This window comes from Mya arenaria, chromosome 13, assembly GCF_026914265.1.
Source record: "Mya arenaria isolate MELC-2E11 chromosome 13, ASM2691426v1".
NCBI lineage: Eukaryota > Metazoa > Mollusca > Bivalvia > Myida > Myidae > Mya > Mya arenaria.
The window spans coordinates 59,038,068-59,058,167 of NC_069134.1; the positions used below are offsets into that span (position 1 = coordinate 59,038,068).

At 35.5% G+C, this 20,100-nt stretch overlaps 2 protein-coding genes across 4 annotated transcripts in view; one reads left to right on the forward strand and one right to left on the reverse strand.

Annotated features, from left to right (window-relative positions):
* Positions 1 to 20,100, reverse strand: part of LOC128213181 (protein Hook homolog 3-like) — a 47,178-nt gene that overhangs the window by 13,134 nt on the left and 13,944 nt on the right. For all 3 annotated transcript variants that reach the window (XM_052918733.1, XM_052918732.1, XM_052918734.1), the window contains exons 6-17: positions 19,987 to 20,037; positions 11,866 to 11,949; positions 10,339 to 10,433; positions 6,616 to 6,695; positions 6,255 to 6,319; positions 5,748 to 5,831; positions 5,324 to 5,366; positions 4,782 to 4,867; positions 4,355 to 4,519; positions 3,826 to 3,962; positions 1,263 to 1,403; positions 25 to 328 (exon numbers count right to left, since the gene is read on the reverse strand). In XM_052918733.1, the coding sequence (XP_052774693.1) occupies positions 25 to 328; positions 1,263 to 1,403; positions 3,826 to 3,962; positions 4,355 to 4,519; positions 4,782 to 4,867; positions 5,324 to 5,366; positions 5,748 to 5,831; positions 6,255 to 6,319; positions 6,616 to 6,695; positions 10,339 to 10,433; positions 11,866 to 11,949; positions 19,987 to 20,037 (1,335 nt within the window). The remainder of the gene's footprint in view (positions 1 to 24; positions 329 to 1,262; positions 1,404 to 3,825; positions 3,963 to 4,354; positions 4,520 to 4,781; positions 4,868 to 5,323; positions 5,367 to 5,747; positions 5,832 to 6,254; positions 6,320 to 6,615; positions 6,696 to 10,338; positions 10,434 to 11,865; positions 11,950 to 19,986; positions 20,038 to 20,100) is intronic.
* On the forward strand, positions 14,000 to 16,672 carry LOC128213177 (uncharacterized). The gene is made up of 2 exons (XM_052918728.1): positions 14,000 to 14,084; positions 14,328 to 16,672. The coding sequence occupies exon 2, from the start codon at positions 14,331 to 14,333 to the stop codon at positions 16,491 to 16,493; it is 2,163 nt and encodes a 720-aa protein (XP_052774688.1). The 5' UTR covers positions 14,000 to 14,084; positions 14,328 to 14,330; the 3' UTR covers positions 16,494 to 16,672.

Here is a 20,100-nt window from a genome sequence, read left to right on the forward strand (position 1 = left end):
ATTCTGCAAATAAAACCAACTTACAGCTCGAGCTCTATCAAAGTATTTCATGTATTTTTCACTCATTACTCGTTTTTCTTCTTCTTTCTTATTCAATTCATCACGTAACTTTTCTCCCTCTGTTGCCCGCTCCGATAACTGAGTCTGTAAGTCCGCTACACTTTGTCTCTCATTTGACACAATTCGGTCTTTTTGTTGAGTTATCTGAACTTGTTCCTCCAGTTTTTTACGTAGTTCCATAAGTTCGCTACTCGAAACGGAGGATTTTGCCGTTTCATGGAGATCTTCTATGCGAGCTTCAAGCTCGTTGTTCTTTTGATTGGCAAGTCTGGAAAATAAACAATAACAGTTATATATTGTTATAAGATTGTATAATGGAAATACATGTTTATTAGCATGTAACGCTTTTCCATTGAGTGTGAAGACAAGTTTTAAATGTTCTGATCATGTGACATTTCTGTATTTTTTTAAAAATTAATATAAACTAGAACTGTAAGCCATAGGCTAACGAATACCCCCCACCCCTCCATGTCTAGGTTGTTTGCCCTGGAGTTAGGCCGGACAAAGCTAATTTTGCCTACTTTAACACATCAAGGGGAGATAACTCCAGTCAGGGTCATGTGACCTGTACCAAATTCACCGAGGCGAAAGTTTACAACATGGCCATTAATTTGTGAAAGTTTGATAAAGATTTGTTGAATAATAACAAAGATGAATCCCGGACAGGGCTTATTTTGCCTACTTTAACACATCAAGGGTAGATAACTCTGGTCAGGGTCATGTGACCCGTACCAATTTCACAGAGGCGCAAGTTTACATCATGGCCATTAATATCTGAAAGTTTGAAAAAGATTTGTTCAATAACGACAAAGATGAATCCCGGACAAAAAAAACGGACGGACAGACGGACAGACAGACAGACAGACAGACGGACAGACGGACAACCCGATTCCAGTATACCCCCCCAAACTTTGTTTTGGGGGGTATAAAAAATAGCTTTTAAACAACAAGTTTCATTAAATCAAATTGTTCAAAAGCTGTATTCTCAGGGATGTGATAGACCTTACAGCTGACGGCAAGGAGTGGCCACTTCCGCTGAACTGGCTTTTTAAAAGCCCCTTGAATGCTCTCATGGCTTATAATTTGAAGCAAACTGGAGTGTCAATTCCGTGCATGTGTGTGTGTGTCTTATATCAGTGGACGAATATCAAATCCCAGATTCTTTACAACTAAAAATAGATAATCGCCAAATGGCTGAGTACCTGATTTCTGTTTCCAGCTCATTTTTCCTGGAGTTTGCATCATCAAGCATCGTCTGCAACACCTGTGTCTGCTCCCCACCGTCACCTCGCTCCTGCAGACGTAACATCTTGTTCTCGTGTTCCAGGCGTAATATCTTCTCCCTGGGAAAGAAAACATATAAAATAATGATGGATCACATTAATTCACAACATTTAAAAGCTATAACAGCTGCTCTCCACTGTCCACATGCTCCTGTTGATAAAACATATTGTTCTTATGTTCTAAGCTTTATGTCTTTTCCATGGAGAAAAACACAATGATTAATTGTTAATTTTTTTTATATTTCACAATGCTTGTGAAAACAAGTTATTTCCACGTAATATTAATCAATCTCGTTGGCACGATATCAGGTGAGATGTGGTCTTGTGCTGCGGTGGAAACCATATTATTCAGAAAGGGCCCAACTTGCTAGCTGGTTTGGTGACCACAAAGTAAAGTCACATACCAGTGCTCCAGCCAGGATTTGAAAAGGGCAGGGTGGAGTTTTGAAAAGGGCAAGCTACATGAGTCGTGTAAGGGCGATTGGGGGTGGTTGTGGGAGGGGTCCCCCACTGTCACAAAGGGGGTTTTGGGTGGTCTCCCCTTAGAATTTGTTTTGTGTTCATACTCAATTTAAATCATTTTCCATGATATCCAGACTTGAACAAAATGTGTTGTTTTTTCTCAAAATTTAGAAGGGTGTGTTTGAATTAAAATTTGTCTTTTTGTCTGTGGTTGTATGATTGTACTTGTCTGGAGTCTTCTTTATTGCAATGTCACATATTTCTCCTACAAATCATGTAAAATGGAGAAAAAACAATGACAGCTAAACATTTAAAGAAATCAAATAAATAAATACACAAAAAAAACAAATATGTAGGGGACGAATCTTAGTTTGGTACGATTGGAATTTGGTACGAATGTAACATTCAGCCTGGCTGTTATTTAATTGTCTTTGGTAAAACAATGTTTAATATGCTGATGTTTTAGAATAAATTGACAATAAAAATCACTGCCCTTGCTTTAAAAAGTCACTTTTAAAACATAGAACATTGATAAAATAACCCCGAAATTCGTTCTGACAAAATGGCGGTTTCGGCGAATATTGGCATGATCATAGGCATGATAGATAAGCACTACATAAAGCATCAACACATTTTTGTTGGTTATCATCATGAATATTTTACAAATAAACTTGCAAAACATTTACTGAAAAAGTGATGTATTTGACTGTGTTAGCGCTTTCTTATGTTTACAAATCGGCAGTGACCATCTGCTACAAGTCAACAATGTTTAAAATGGCTATTCACGTCTGTACAATACACTTAACAGTTATTTAAAAGATTTAATTGTGCTTGACAACATTTTTCACCATCCCTTCGCATTTGCTATCACATTTTACGAACTTTCATCATTGAATTAACGAGTTCTCAATGTATACTCTGATTGGCTGACAATCAATAGTCCCGCCTCCTGGCGATGTTTCTCTATTTGGCGGTTCCTAATTATCGGATTAGAAGATGACCGATTATGAATACACAGGTCGTCTGCTTATTACACAAATACACAATTAGCTGTCATATGACTTGGACAAGGCACATGGGAAGATGGAAGGGCAGGCAGTACGGTATATTTTAAGCAGTCAATGGAGGCATTGTGACACCTAGCGGGAGCACTATTATCATAAGTATTACGTAATTTGTCTCAATTAAGACAGCGGATTAAGGGCTGCCGATCTTTCATAATGATTTCAATAGTAAAAAGGGCACTAACGGAATAATTGGCGCTAATAGAGCACTTGTGAAAAGGGCACTACTCAAAAAAGGGGCAGGGCGGTAAGAAAAGGGGCACGGGCGCTGCGCCATTGAAAAACGGGCTAGCTGGAGCACTGCATACACCATTTGACCAAGGCTGAGAATAAGACCCAGGGTGCATTGGAAATGCGCTAACTGGTTTATCTAAACTACATAGCTGATTCCTGCAGATGTATCATCTTATTAGTGTGTGCTATGCATTGAAGAAAAATAGCATAACAGTACTGGTGGAATATTTTATTGGTATTAAGGCAACTATAAATTGATTGCTAGATTTTTATTTCTGCCCACCCCCTTTTTTTCCCGCCGCCCCTTAAATTTTGTTGACTCAAATAAATTTTTGAACTAGGGCCTGCATTTGCAGATCGGTCCGTAACTGTCCGAGAACAGCGTTTATTCATACCTACGATGATGATGTATACCATTTACATGTAAAAAAGGAGAATTCTTATGATCATGTTTGTGGGTCGTCTAGAAAAACATATATATATATATATGGTTCCTTATGCAATAAGAAAGTGCATGAACACTTATGCACCGGTGTAATCAATTAATTTATATGGGCCTTAGAGTAATGCATTAGCTATTCCTTTCCCTCATCTATCATCGTCATTCTGGTCATGTGATGTTGAATGTTAAGACTTCTTTTATATAATCTCACCTTGCAATATATGTATCTCAGTTGACAGTTGTATTTATAAAAACAAGTTTAAATCAAAGAAAGCCATACTTTATCTCAGGAGGCAGAGACAGCATTTCCATCTGTGACGAGGCCGAGAGTTCATCCCCGGCCCCTGGGTGTTGTTGCTGCGTACATGAGAGTTCCTCGTTTACTTCACGTAGGGAATCACGCTCTGTCAGTATACGCTGTAACAAAACCAGGAAGCATTTTTTTTCAACAGTGATACATATTTTATTGGGTAAATGAGAGTTCCTTGTTCTCCTAGTGTAATAAGCCATGCTCCATCAGAAAACTTGTAAAAAAAATGAGAAAAAAAAATAAAATAAATAAATCCTTACTTGCCTATTTTTGTCAAAGCTCATATGCCTTTTTCAAACTCAAAAGTGATCATAATAAAACTTAAGTAGTTTAAGTTTTCTCAAAAGTGACAATCATGATACTTAAGAACAGTATAAGTTTTATCTACATGGTCATAATATTTCACCGAGAAAATATCACCTTCACCTCACTGTAAAGTTTATACTCCACTGACATAAAAATAATAAAATTGCACTGCACCAATCTACTACTTCTGTACCTCTTTCTCGCGTTGTAACGTGTTGACCTTCTCCTGAACACGTTTCACCTCAAACTCCTGTTTGTCTGCACGTTTTGTTTCCTCAGTAATGCGTGTCTGAAGCTCGTGCACCTGGCGTTTGTACACATCTAGTTGCTGCTTCACCGACCCAGACTTCCGCAACTCCTGGAGACGAAAAAGTAATGTGAATAATTGTTTTTTAATGACTAATCAAAAGTTAATGAAAATATAGTAAATTATTGATTTATGCAGAGTTATGTACAAGTTACCAATTACAGTTACATCAAATGAAATTCATGTAATCATAATACTTATCCAAAATTTGTAGTTTCACCTTTTAAAGTTAATCTATGAAATACAGACACGGTCAACTACTAAATCAGAATCAGTTTGTCCAAACTAATGGTGCAAGATAACCCAACTTTACCTCCTGTAGTTCTAGGTTCTCTTGCATATATTTGGTGTTCTTCTCTTCCAGTAGTTTCACCTGACCTCGCAGGTCACTCAACTCCTCTGGAAAATAAAGAAGTGTGTCAAATATAAATCAATGCTACAACCAGCATTTTTAAAGACATGTAGATATTTTTGAGAATGTTTTTACTTTGCAATTACATATAAACACTTTTGTAGATCAACAGATGGAAAAAGGCATATGATTATATGATTCCATCTTGGATCTTACTACTTTAGCTGAAGGTTTGAAACCATTTCGGCAATGGGTTAAGGGGCGTTTTTAGACCACAAAGGGGGTCAAAGGAGGGTGAAGCACCATGCCACAGAAGCAAAACTGGCTTTTTAAATGATCTTTTGAGGGCTCTCCTGACTTCAAATTTGAAGCAAACTGGAGAGTCAATACTTACAACATATAAAGTAGCAAAAGATGCAACCAGTAACCTTTTTAACCAGTAATAAAAACACATATCTGAAGTAACATTTCTTACTACGTTACTAAAACAAGTTTTTTCTTACCCATTCTCTTTTTATACGAATCTATTTGAGCTTCATACTTTATCTGGAATAACATAGAAATAGATCAATCATTTTTTTCAGGACAAAATTAGATCTCATCCAAGTACTAAGATGTAGAATATTTGGTAATGTTTTGCATTAAGTCCTATTTCTTCAAATCATTAAACTGGTTAAACACATATGAATGAAATAGTTTAGCTACATGTGTATGTTATAAAATCCAAGCATTTTTTCCACAAACAATTGCATAAATCCTAATTACTGTTTGTATTTTGAGCAAGATCATCTTGATCATTTATACCTTAAATTTTAAAGATTTTTTTGAGAAACAATTTAACATTAAAATTCGCAACTAGTATTTTTATCTAAACTTTAAGCTTTAACCCAACAAATGGCCAGTATTTACTGTGCTAAGCTAACTTACCACTTGTTCTGCTGTGTGTCTGAGGTCGTCCAGTTCGTCCTTCAAGTCCCGACATTCTTCTGTCAACCCCGACAACTCTGTATTCTGTGAAAATATCAATACTATTATTTCTGTTTTTAAAAATGCACTCTTCAGTCTTCAAATGCTAATCTAATGAAAAATCTATATAGTTTGCACTCAAATTGATTTTAATTCAATACCTCAGTTGCTATTAAATGCTAACATTCTTACATATACATGTACAAATCATGCATCTTTTGACTGTTAGTACATTGTAGTTTAAAAATTATGTGAGTTGTACACTAGTCAAGTGCCTCATTCCGAAACTTGCCTAAGAATCAGACATCTAATAACATGTAATAACACAAAATAGCTCTAAATCTTCCAAACTGATGAATTCAATAAATGAAATTCACCTTCGAGGCATTTAATGAGAGATAAAAGATAACAATTGTGCTAGCACTTTTCTTCTATAGTATTTTAACGTATTATAATAATAACACTAACCCTATCTTGCAAATCATTGACTTCTTTCTGCAACACTTCTATTTTGATTCTAAAGTCATCTTTGGCTGAAATAGAGAAACAAACATGAGACTAATGATTTACATATAAAAAGCTTACAAATTGGTGTTGTTTTCAATATCATTAATTTAAAATGAAGTCCTCTTAATGTGAGTGCAGCTAACAACCCCTAACCATGGTATCAAGTAACCTTACAATGTGTTTTTTATATCTGGAACTGACTTAGTTGCTTAGATACTCAATGAAATTGAGACATGAATTCCATAAAACAGCATTCACTACACATACAATTTGTTTTAAATCATTATACAAGAATTTATACCAAATACAATGCACCATTAACCTGTTTCTAGTTTGTAGTTCTCCTCTTGGCACTGTTCCAGCTGGTGCTGTACTTGCTGAAACCTCTTTCCCGTTGGGGAGCTGAAAATACAGATGGGAAATTATATATCCCGTAGTTGAAACTGAAGATACCTGCTGAAAATTTTACACACAAGAAATCAAAATATTTCTGATGGAATATTAAAGTATCTTCCACAAGGGAACAGGAAATACCCATGGGAAAAAACAATAATGGGAAATTATAATCTTTCCCATAGGAGAACTGAAAATACCCATAGGATTGTAACACATGGGAAATTACCTTTCCAGAAGGCATGAAATGTTATGAATAACTAATGGGAAACTATCATCTATCCCATAAAGAAACTAAAAAATACTTGTATGAAAAAACGCTGAAATCATGATCATTTAATGTTGCTTAAACTTTTAAGCTGGCTGCATTTTAATTATTTTCTTTTTTAAAATAAATTATCAGAAATCACTTAATTTTAGTCATGATTATACCGATAATTTGATTGTTTCTAAGCATATTAGAAGTGTCAAGTTAATGTAAATTATTGCAATAAATACATGTGGTACATTAGCCTTGCTATTACTAAATAGGTTCATTAGAACAACAAGCAGAAATATGACTCCTAGGTGTGACCTGTTTTTCAAGGTCACATGTACTTTCAAGGTAATTTATATTTCTTTCGAGGTGAAATATATACAGGGATGTCATTGACCTGGCAGCTGAAGGGCTGAAACCATTTCGGTGATGGGATTTGGAGGAGCTTTTGGGATCAAAAGGGGTGAAGCACCCTGTGCCAGAAACGAACTGGCTTTCTAGAAGCTCTTTTGAGAGCTATCCTGCTTCAAATTTGAAGTAAACTGGAGTGTCAATATGTACAACAAATAAGAGTAACAACCAGAAGCAACCAGTTAACTTTTTTAAATCAGTTTGGTCTCTGGAACCATGTGACCTGCAGTAATCCTTTAATACACGGTCAAATCACGTTCCTGAAACTATTTAACATAATTCCCAAAATTGACAATTTCATAAAATTAGTACCAAGTCTTATTTCTGCTTGTTGCTGTTCTGTTTACAGTAATCAACTATTAATAAACAATAATTTTGAAAGTCCTATCAATGCAGTTAACAATCATTTGGAAAATCGCATCAATATAGTGAACAATCCACTAGCAACAAAATGCAAATACACGGCACAAACGGCTTTTGATAATGCAGTTAATGAAAAAACAAATTGTGCGCCATCGTTGCTTTCAAGGAGGGAATACAAATGTAACCTTAAACAGCTTGTGTTTCCAAGAACTAGCTCACAAGTCACAACCAATCATAATTGTAGGAGTTCTATAACAGTTCTGAAGATTATATGCACCTTTAAATGTATGCATTGACTAGAATCCGTTCAGGCTTTAGTAAAAAAAAACAACGTTTGTTTCTGGTTACGGCCTTTTTTTACAGCCTTATTTCTGATCAGATAAACTTTCATATTTGGTTAATAAACTACAAATCCCGTTGCAAAAGATTAAGCACCCTTTTGAATCAAGATTACTTGTAACCGGAAACAAACATATCTTTTTTAAGCCCTAGATATATCTCTATTAGGGTCATTAGTAGCTTATTATCAATGTTGCAATCTGACAGCTATATAATATAAAGATGTTAAATAAGCAATATAGAAATATGTGATTAATGAACTTACATAATTGATTACTTAAAAATACTTTGATTGACCTTTCCCGACCCATTTTGAGATGATATAATTACAGCTGTAACGAGGCACGGTCATCAGTTCTCACAGGATAGGTCTTTCATAGCTTTTACGATTATTCAAACATCTTTGTGCAATCGGAAGAATAGACAAACACTGTCACCCGACTAGTTCAACGACAGGGGTTCTATAATTAACTATGACAAAATAAGACTTGCAGCTGGACAATCGCTGGAAAACCTTCCCTCAACCGAAAACAGTCGTGCGACTATCCAAGACCACTGGGGATGACCTAAAAATTCCTTGGGATATCCAGTAGCAGTGGGTCGTAACAAGTTGTAAGTTGTTCTATCTCTCAGTGTGACTGGGGCATTAAATCCGTAAGTAACATACTCGTTTCACACAAAATCATGCCCATGCTTTTATTAAAATCAGCCTTTCAATCTGTTATATTAGTTTCTCTGCTCTAAGCCAGAAAAGGTCAATTATAAACCAATCAGCTTTAAGCTAACAAGTGAGTGAGAAAAAGAACTAATCAATAGATTTCAACAGCAAAAAAAAATGAAAAAAAAATAAAAAAAATTGAATACTCAATAGGTCTTATAGCTAAAATTACTTAAGTGGGGAAATATGACATCATAGATTGATGTGACTAAAATAGAACAGGTACATCCACAGCGTGACCTCTTTTGAAGGTCATATGTATTTTTTTAAGTTATCTACAGTTTAATTTATATTTAAAACATTTTTGACATGATGCTGACACTTTTGGCAATTGTACCATCTTTGAGAGTGCTAACTTGTTTTTGTCTATACAATAACTTCCATATTGGAATGGTAACCAGTAGGTGGAGCTTAGCAATTTAATAACAATTTGTGCCAATATGCTAGGTATTAAACCTTGACTTTGACAACACCGTTCAAAAAACCTTTAAGCACCCATAACACTCAGGGTTAAAATCGAACACTAACACAAAGTGTGCATTTATAATTTCAATAACGGAGGTTGTGAGTGCAGTAACTTCTACTTAAAAAAATAATAGCTATAAGACCCATTTTATATAGTGGTCCAAATAATAGTATAAATCTCATACACATCTACAGAGAGTATACGCCTAATGCAGAATATTGACACCGCAACCTTTTCTTGTGACTACTTACGCATAAAAATTGCTGAAAACAATGTTTATAAAATAATGACGATGAAACAAAAATACAACATATAAGACAACCGTAACCCAAATGAATATTCTTGCTTTTTCAAATAAATAAACAAAGGGTAAATACTTAAACCCATAAATGTATACAAATTTTCAGAAAATAGAAATGAAACTTGAATGCAAAAACCAGCCACCTTAAGCCATGATAGTGAAGCAATTACAACAAATGGTCAGTTTAAAAAATCTTACAAAGTTAAAAAATAATTATAAACATGTTGACTTTGTTTTTTATTATATGCTTCCAGGTGTTTAATAAAGATTAATCAGTGAAATAAAAATGACATTTCACTGTTACAAACAGTGAAAAAATATTTTGATATTAATCAATGTTTTGAAATTTTAGCTTGCTTTCAATTTGTAAATGTCAGCGAGCACAGAGCTGGTACACATTTCTAAAAAAGCTACAATAAACTAATTTAAAATCCTTTCAAGTCAAATAATGAAAATAACAATTATTTGTTTCAGTGTAAGATCACAATAAATTTCATCTCGTGAACACCAACAATAAATATTTCTCTCATGGCTGTGCCTTTCTTGAAAAACTGCTTTTGGTGCTCACTTTGTGAATATATTACAATCTTACACCGAAACAAACAGTAATCCTCTATATAAAAATGTGAAATAATACAAAAGGAATTGTGTGTGCTTTGGGAATTTAAAGGTAAAGGATGTGCATTAAGATATAAACTTTTAACCAAGGGAAATTTACAAGCACAATAAAACTAGGTAAAACCAATCTACAGTTTACATCATATTGATTTAAAGACAATTTAGTCGTGTGTAACCTACGTAGGGTCATCCAGGTTTTCTGCTATGTTTAGCCTCTCTGCGAGTCGATCGTTTTCAATGGCAAGGTTTTGTTTCTCTTCTTGTAACACTGTCACCTGAGAAGAGAAAAAGAATGGATGTGAATATTGTTTTAGTTTCTACACAAACTAGAATTCTGTGAATCAGATGTTATCTGCTAGGAGTGTACATAAATTTTCACCATGACCTTGATCTTTAAACCCCACAATCCATAAGGGTCATCTAATGACAATGAATAAAGTGCATACCAAGTTTGATGACTGTACATAAAGAGCTACAGGTAACTTTTTTTACTTATTATTTTTGTATTTTACACCCTTATGCAATCTGGTAAAGTGTATGGTACACCCTTGGGTCATTTAAGTGTAATGGCGATTTCTAAAGGGTACTGGTACATTAAATTACAAATATGAATGACTCATTTCATTTAATGAACTTTAATAGCACACATATAAGAACTTACACAAAATTAAAATGTTGCTCAGCAAATAACAATTCCTGATTTAAATATGCTGAGCAACATTTTAATTTGTGTAAGTTGATTAACACAGAATAGAATCGGTTACGTCCCCTAACAGTTACTTACAGGATAGTGAATCAATTTTAACAAACCGGTTTAACACGAAGTAAAAACGGCCAAAAATACTTTGTCAAAACGGCTAGCGTAAAAACGGTCAAAAATACTCTGAAGAACGTTACGCCAGATTTTCTATTTTTAATCGTACCGGTACAAACAGCTGTTTGGTTTTATGTTGTAATGGGTGACTTTTAAAGTGTATTTACGCCCATTACGATCCGTATCTGTAGCTCTGACATAAGTTGTTCAATCTGTTGATTGAAAACAAATTTGTGATGCTGATGACAGTGCCAGGCAAAGTAAACCATTTATGTGAGCCAAGCACTGAAATAGAACACTGAAACGCATCAGTTTTCAGTACAAAGTTAGAAGAGAAGATGGTATTGATTCCAAAATGTGAATAACAGTGTGAAATATATGAACAAGAACATAAACACCTGTATTTGATTCATTTATACATGCTGCTCACTGCGAGAGATGAGAGCAAGAAGGTACTATCTGCCATTTAGAATATTCTTGCTGTCAGTAGTTACAAAAGGTTAATTATTATACCAAACCATTATGACATAAAATGTTAAGCTACAAAAATTATTATATGAACGATTTTTCTTTCATCCATAACATAACATAATTCTAAACTTTAAAGTTAAAGTTCTTATCTGATGATGTGCTTATATATTTAACTATAAACAAGTACAGCTTAAAAGATTGTCTTAAATCTTTAAGAAATACAACAGATCACAACGGTATCCATGAAGTTGTTTTACAACATTGTTAACTTAAACAAATTTCTGAACAATCCTCCCTATGTGTGTACCTGTTGGTTAAGCTCATGACAATTCAGAGTAGTAAAGATTTAAAAATTAACATCAGTGTCGTTAACAACCCTGTTAACTTTAACAATTTTCTGAAAATCTTCCCAATGTGTGTACCTGTAGGTCGAGCTCATGACAGCGCTGCATTAATTCCTCCTTTGCCTCTACTGCATTGTTGAGCTCATCTACTGTTCGACGTAACTGGAAAAATTGACACAATTTTACATGTTTTTTACAAAATATTTATATCATCATTTCATTATAAAGTTGACTGTTTTATGATTTTCAAACAATTCATGTAATCATCTGATCATTATTTAAGGATTTCTTGTATTTTTTAACCATTGTCAATGAACCTACCACATTAGATCTCAGCGAGACGGTCATTACTCCATATAACAATAGAAAGAATTCCTGTCCGTCTTTCCCTAAGCCCTCGATTATTCCAATTCCAATAGGGCTAATTTTATAAACACCTACCGTAAATGACTGGGTATTAGACGCACTTTTTTTCCTCAGATTTTGATGCAAAAAAATGCCTGCGTATAATACCCAGTAACAATTTTTTAAACTTTTTTTCTGATGTCAATTTCAAGCCGAGAGTTTGTTTAGATTTATGTAGAAAGGGATGTTACTCGCGTCATATTGATCGAGTATATACGGGTTAAAACGGCAGTTGAAGATCGGGATACGGTATATCGTAAGACGTTTATAATTTCAACAAAAATATTTTATATTTGGACACCCATAATTATTTCCCAAAATAATTTATTTTGCGTACCTAATTTTCGGACACCCAAAGGACATCAATCATAACTTTCATAGCTACCAAGTTTCACAGACGAAGAATATTGATTTTTATCTTTACACTGCCTGGCTAGATTACCTAACCGTATACACCACTGTGACAATTTAATTAGTTACTACCCATCCTAAACGATTTATTGCCTGTTGAAAAGGAAGTGTGATATATTTATTTGAGGATTAAACAAACAACAAGGGCAATCAAGGGATTAAGAAAACATCGACATGGCATGTTTGTAAAACGATCTGCCAATAAGCTTTCAAACTTGTACCACACTTATAGAATATATGAAGCAATAATCGTACAGTTATACATTAATCCTGCACAGCAATGTCCATGCTCTCAACGAGATCCTCGTGGGTATAACTGTAAGTTATGTGACGTCACACAGTGTGACTCTTTGATCTGAAGCCGATAGAATGTGTTTATTCAGTTCAGTGCATGTATAAAATGGTGTTTTAATTAACTTCATAAAGGATTTACACTTATAGGCGTAATAAATAAGTTTATGACCATTGATTACTACGGATAAATTAATAAGTGGTAAAAAGCAAACATGAAGAAAAAAGGCAGGTTAAACAAACATGTAAATAAAATGTAAAAATGATAATTTTCTATGTATTCGGAGAGCGAAAAAGATAATTAATTTATGGTGTCCGAACTCTTGTGAATTACGGTATTCAATATTATTTTGAATAATAAATTGAATTAAACAATAATCAAACTTACATATAAAAAAGCAAAGTTGGGCACTGTCAAAATATTTTTTGCTTAACATAACTTCATTCTCGACAGTATGGTTTTAAAGATAACCATCGCCATTTTCACGAAAAAATTTTTTTTTGTCACTGTCAACAAACATGGTGGCTGAAAATGCCGGACGATTTTGACATTTTTTCTATGCGTCTTTTAACCAAAAACATAGATTAAAAGTTTTTTTCTCGGATTTTTCACAGATTTTTTTCCCTGCGTCTAATACCCCCTATCGTCTTATACCCAGTCATTTACGGTATTTCTATTGAACAATGTATTCTAAACTAAGACCTGGCTGCCCAGGAAAGGTTATGAACTGACCCCACAATATGACTGATGTATTGTTGAAAGCCTTCAAAGCAGCTTGAACAAACAATGTCACAAATTACTATGTGTGGCTCAAGACATTTGTGTTTGATGGGCTTAATATGCTCTGTTTGTAGTAGAGTAATAATGTGGCCAAAAAATGATCTTTTTATTCAGTGCAAATTCAAACTGAAAAAAAAATCTTTTAATTTTCAATTTTATTTTAATTTGTTCCATTTACAGGCCCATTTCAGAGATTATATTATTTTTTTATTGTCCCCCCCAACTCAAAATCTACTTTTCCCCCTGTAAATCGATTAATAAAAAATGCTAGCCTAATCATAAATACTTTGTTCAATGTCTTGTTTCTATTTATAGACCAGGAAGCTCAACCAAAACATTCCATTTCGTCAATAATTGGACATATAAAGAGGACAAAATAGTTTAGTTATCCTGAACTTTTACAGAAAAGGTAATTATTGATAACATTAGACAATAAACTAAGGTTTAAATACATGATATTGTTATCAAGCTAATAAATGATATTATATATGTTTAAACATAAAACAAAACACTACTTTTCATTTCTCATCATACTCTTCACTTTGGGTTTAAATTAAGATTTTAATTTAAGAAAATGATCAAATTATATAATTTTCTATACCAACGCAAGGAAATCCTGGCAATATTACATTTGTCAAATAATGTTTTTCAGGCCATGGACAGAGAGAGTATGCAGCAGCTGTCCCTGCATCTGTCCCGGGTGCTGGGTGACATTGGGGTCAGCAGGTACATCCGTACCAGGAGGAGGAAAACATGGCTGATGGATGAGACACTAGTGAGGATCAAAAATGAGTTAGCTGGTAGGAACCTCACTACCTATACCTTTGGAAGCCAAACAGAGGGGACTACCACACACGGGATGAAGTCAGATACAGACACATTGATATGTGATAATGACTTGCCAGTAATACTTGACTGGAGTGAATGGAGGCAGGGGAAGGAGAATCTTCTTGTGGTAAAGAATGAACAATCTCCACCCCAACACTGCTGGCTACAGTATGTGAGACCTGACCTCCCATTACCAGTGACAGAGGTCAACAGGCGTAGTGACATGGTGGATAGTGAGGGCAGAGTGCTGATGACCAACACTCTAATTGAGATGCAAGAAGGAATGAGACAATTCACTGAATCTGGAGAGGTGGTCCAACATGGTCCATCAAGAAGCTGGAGTGAAATGTTTGATTTAATAAATGCATTTCACCGTGCCAGCCTTCCTGAAGAGTGCAAGTTTCTATTCTGTAGGCCACGACCTGGTCACTGGCCCAGACCTGACACACTGGCCATGGCAAGACAGACTGGAGTGTTCCTAGTGCCACAAGGATACACTGAGGATCCTTCACGACCAGTCAAGTGCCGATCCACAACTTTTCATGTGCCTGTAGAAAACATGAACTATCCTCTGTATAAGCGGGAGTGGAGATTTTCAACATCTATCATGGAGAGACTTCTTGTATTTGATATGAATATAATACAGCATAAGGTGTATGTATTTCTGAAAATGCTTAGAAAATCAATAATAAAGCAGGTTGTTGATGACCGTTTCAGCACATTTCACGTGAAGACTGCAATTCTGTTTACAATAGAGACATATCCACCAAACATATGGAGTGAAGACAACCTTGTACAGTGTGTGATCTACTGTCTGACCACACTTCTCAGATGGCTGAAGATCAGGTTGTGTCCACACTACACCATCTCAGGGGTGAACCTGTTCACTGGAAAGCTGTTCAAACATGAACAGTACAAACTGCATTCTATGATAACAGAAATCATTTACAGCAATTTCCAGTGCCTATATACAATTGAAATGGATGATCTGGGGAGGAGAATGTCATCTGTGAATTCATCCCAAATTATTGGGGTTCACACTCGATGCACACTCTATCAAGTCCAAATGGCTTTATTGTACATATGGTGGGCAACATCTTTTAAGCAAGTACATATTGCTTTACTAATCAATGACAAGAGGGACTTATATCAACCTTTGATAGAACATTTTGAGACACTGAATGTTTTAAAGAACAATGGAACTAAAATAGAGCAAGAGACAGCTTCCTTGTTAATACCATCAGTGTGTGGAGCCTTTGCCTCCATTAAAGCCTCCAGGTGTATCTACCAAGGACAACCTGTCACACACAGCATTCTCCAGCTGTACCAACTGTCCTTTGACTCGGATCTGCTGTCCAGCAGACTGAAGTTTGCCTCCATGTTGTACTGCAGTGGGCAGTATGAGGCAGCAGCAAACTGCCTGACCTTCTGTGAGGGACTGATGGGGACTGCAGTGTGGCAATATTGTGGGTGTAAAGGAAGACAGGAAACACCACTAACCAATGAGTTCAGGAAAAAGACTGTAAACACACCATTCAAGGATATGTTACAGAAGTATACAGCCTTTGATGTTACTTTTACTCGAGATGATATCCATTGTGTTCCAAAACATCTGGTGTATGAAATGTTCAGAACAGCAGGAGATGAAGAGGGACAACAGAGACATCCAGCACATCACTATAAATGGATGGACTACATTGTAATTGACTGTGTCCCATTTCTCCACTACCTACAGTACCTCACACACACACAACTGAACCAACATGACAGAAAATTGCGGGCACTGAACAATCTTTATTTCTACATATTTTCAAGTGAAGGTCATGGTCATATAGACACAGCCTGGAACATGCTGGGCCACTGTTATGAACTGGAGAATGAACTGGATCTAGCCAGGGTCTGCTACACTGAGTCACTGCAGCTCTACCCAAGAAACAATGCAGCCAACTGGCACGTGGCTAGGATCATGCATCAGCACTTAAATGGCTGAAAATGTTTTCACTCAGCCTAGTTGATAGCATGAAGACCCAATGCGGTTAAAAGAAAGAAAAAAAACAACATCTGTATTATTGACTTATTTTTAAAGAAAATTACTTAAACCTTGAAATAAAAATACATTTTAAACTATATAAATGTTTATAACACTCAATTTAAACTAGAGCTATCACTGAAGGTGAATAATACCCCCGAACGCCGCCCTGATATGAAATTGCAGTCAGCTATTTGGAAAGCCAACCTATAAATGACAACTTTATTTTATGGACTATCGTCAGTTATTCATTTTTTTTATTATGTTTTTAAGTTAGAAAAAGGCTTTTAAACAATATCACAGACAACGCGAAAACTTTTTCTTCTTCACAGGACATTGCGACAGGTAAACTCTGAAAGTTTACCTGTCGCACCAAGTTTTTACCTGTCGCAATGTTACAAACAGTATTCAGTTACATCAGCCTAAACCTTGATTTTCAGCCTCTTTTTCAAATAAGTTTTGTAATTCCCCATTATAACAGGTCCAGATCTTTTTGGTTAGATGTGTCCTACAGTACTAAAATAAATAACAAAAAAAGCCAAACATCATGTAAAAAAAATCAATATTCGGATCGTATAAATGTCATAATTTTTTTCTTCCCTTGCCTCCCAAAAAGAACTCATATCTGGTTCGTCTACCCATGGAACAACTAGATCTTATTCTTTAATTCATCTTTAAATTAAAGATACAGTACGGTTATAAAATGTAATGAATTGTACTACAAGTCAAACTCAGGCACAACATTTATGCAAAAACCAAAGTAGAGTTCTTGTTATTGGTAATGTTAAACAGAGCGGAAAGAAAGTCAGCTCGGTATATTAATCATCATATTTAAATTAACACGATTGCCGGGAACCACTTCGCCGAAAATAAATACATACGGAATTTTGTAATTTCCGAACATTTCCGTAAAATAAAAGTATTAGAGTACGAGCTGAAATCGGAACCTTACGCGTTTTATCGGCTTTTACGGAAATATGTCGAAACGAGATTTACAAATAGTGATACTGTATACGGATTAACATGCTGAATAATCATGATATAATAGTTAAAAATAACTCTGAACATTTATTTAGAAACTGAAAGTAAATTTTCCGAAAATTAAACGGTGCTGACTTTAATTTTTCACCGGACATTGTGACCGACCAAAACAAAAGTTTCGTCTGTCAAAATGGAAATATACCGGACATGTCCGACTGTCCGACGGACATTCGCATTGTCTGATATCAGTGATGCTAATACTGAGATGTTGTTCTATTCATATGTAAGCATACCTAATGACTTCTGTTTATCTTTTTGACACTATTTAACCCCCTAAAATGTGCATACATAGCAATTTACAAATAGCGACATAACCGAAAGCAAAGCTATTTTTAGCGTATTAACGTCATTACGAAATTTGCATAATTATTAGTGTCTTTCAGACAACCTAAAATTCTATGATTCGCATTTTTAAAACTAATTACACAACAACTGCACAAAGCTGTTGAGCTAAATCTTGAAATTGTGTGCTAATAAGAGACATAAAAGTTAAATGATGTCATAGTTAATCCGTGAAAGCAATAAAATTCCGCAATAATTAGCGAGGTGTTGACTGAGCCGTGACTGCTTGCCCTAATTATCGGATTTGTTTTCAAACCAGTAGATGCGCTTGATTTATGACAGTGGCAGAATTGATTATCATGCAGGTCCCATGGGCACTGCTTACGTCATTTAAACAAGAGGCACATCAGTGCCTGTGCTCCACTGGCCAAAAGGTTCAAGCAAAGACCACCTAACGAACATTTTCGTCAAGTTTCATAGAAATATAATCATCAATTTTTGAGGAGAACTTATTTAAAAAAATTTTTTACTTTAATAGCTCTGGCTGCCATGTTGTGCAGTGGACCGAAATGATTTGGGCAATTTGAGTAAAGGAGCACCAAACAAACATTTCTGTCAAGTTTTATCGAAAAAAGGTCATCGGTTTCGACGACAAGTCGTATAAAGTTTTTATTATTTTTTAGCTCTGGCAGCCATGGTGTGCAGTGGACTGGAACCATTTAACAAATTTTGGTTAATGACCATCCAAGGAACATTTCTGTTAAGTTTCATCAAAATCTGATCATCGGTTTCTGAGAAGATGTTCTTTAAAGGTTTTTCTATTTTTTTGCCCTGGCAGCCATGTTGTGCAGCGGACCGGAACCATTTGAGCAATTTTGGTTAAGGACCACCCAAGGAACAATTCTGTCAAGTTTCATCAAAATCTGCCTATCCGTTTCAGAGGAGATGTCGTTTAAAGATTTTGCTATTTTTAGCTGTGGCGGCCATATTGTGCAATGGACCAGAACCATTTGAGCAATTTTAATAAAGGACCACCCAAGAAACATTACTGTCAAGTTTCATCAAAATCTGCCGAACCGTTTCAGAGGAGATATTGTTTAAAGATTTTGCTATTTTTAGCTCTGGCGGCCATATTGTGCAATGGACGGGAACCATTTGAGCAATTTTGGTAAAGGACCATCCAAGGAACATTTCTGTTAAGTTTCATCAAAATCTGATCATCGGTTTCTGAGAAGATGTTCTTTAAAGGTTTTTCTATTTTTTTGCCCTGGCAGCCATGTTGTGCAGCGGACCGGAACCATTTGAGCAATTTTGGTTAAGGACCACCCAAGGAACAATTCTGTCAAGTTTCATCAAAATCTGACTATCCGTTTCAGAGGAGATGTCGTTTAAAGATTTTGCTATTTTAAGCTGTGGCGGCCATATTGGGCAATGGACCAGAACCATTTGAGCAATTTTAATAAAGGACCACCCAAGGAACATTACTGTCAAGTTTCATCAAAATCTGCCGAACCGTTTCAAAGGAGATGTCGTTTAAAGATTTTGCTATTTTTAGCTCTGGCGGCCATATTGTGCAATGGACCGGAACCATTTGAGCAATTTTGGTAAAGGACCACCAAAGGAACATTCCTGTGAAGTTTTGTCAAAATCCGCTTATCAGTTTCAGAGGAGATGTCGTTTAAAGTAAAAGTTTACGCACGCACGCACGCACTCACGACGGACAATCTGTGACGACATAAGCTCCATGGCCTTCGGCCAGTGGAGCTAAAAAAAATATTTTAAAAATAAATCGTAAAATCATAAATTCGCCACTTTTGCGATTTTGTTGCAATTGGCAACAATGGCGATTGCCAGCGGGAACCCTGGGACAAGGTAAATTGCAACGGACCGACCAACAAACCAATCGACCGACCACAGGGTGACTCCAATATACCCCCGACAAACTTCGTTTGTCGGGGGTATAACTAGAAACTTTTGATTTCTTCTTAATAGAAAAAGAACCAATACATGTATTTACAATATTATTAATACCCATTTTCCAAAGTAAATTAATTTACAATTCAGTTCAAAGCTATCACAGAAAGCAGATTACTCATTGTCTATCAATTTAAGCTATCACAGCAAGTCATACCTGTTCTCCTACTTCAGAGTCCACATCTGTGGCAATTTCTTTGGTCATCAGCTGGAAAGGATTACGATATGTCTGATTACAGCTGCATTCCTATTAAACATGGCATTATGAGCT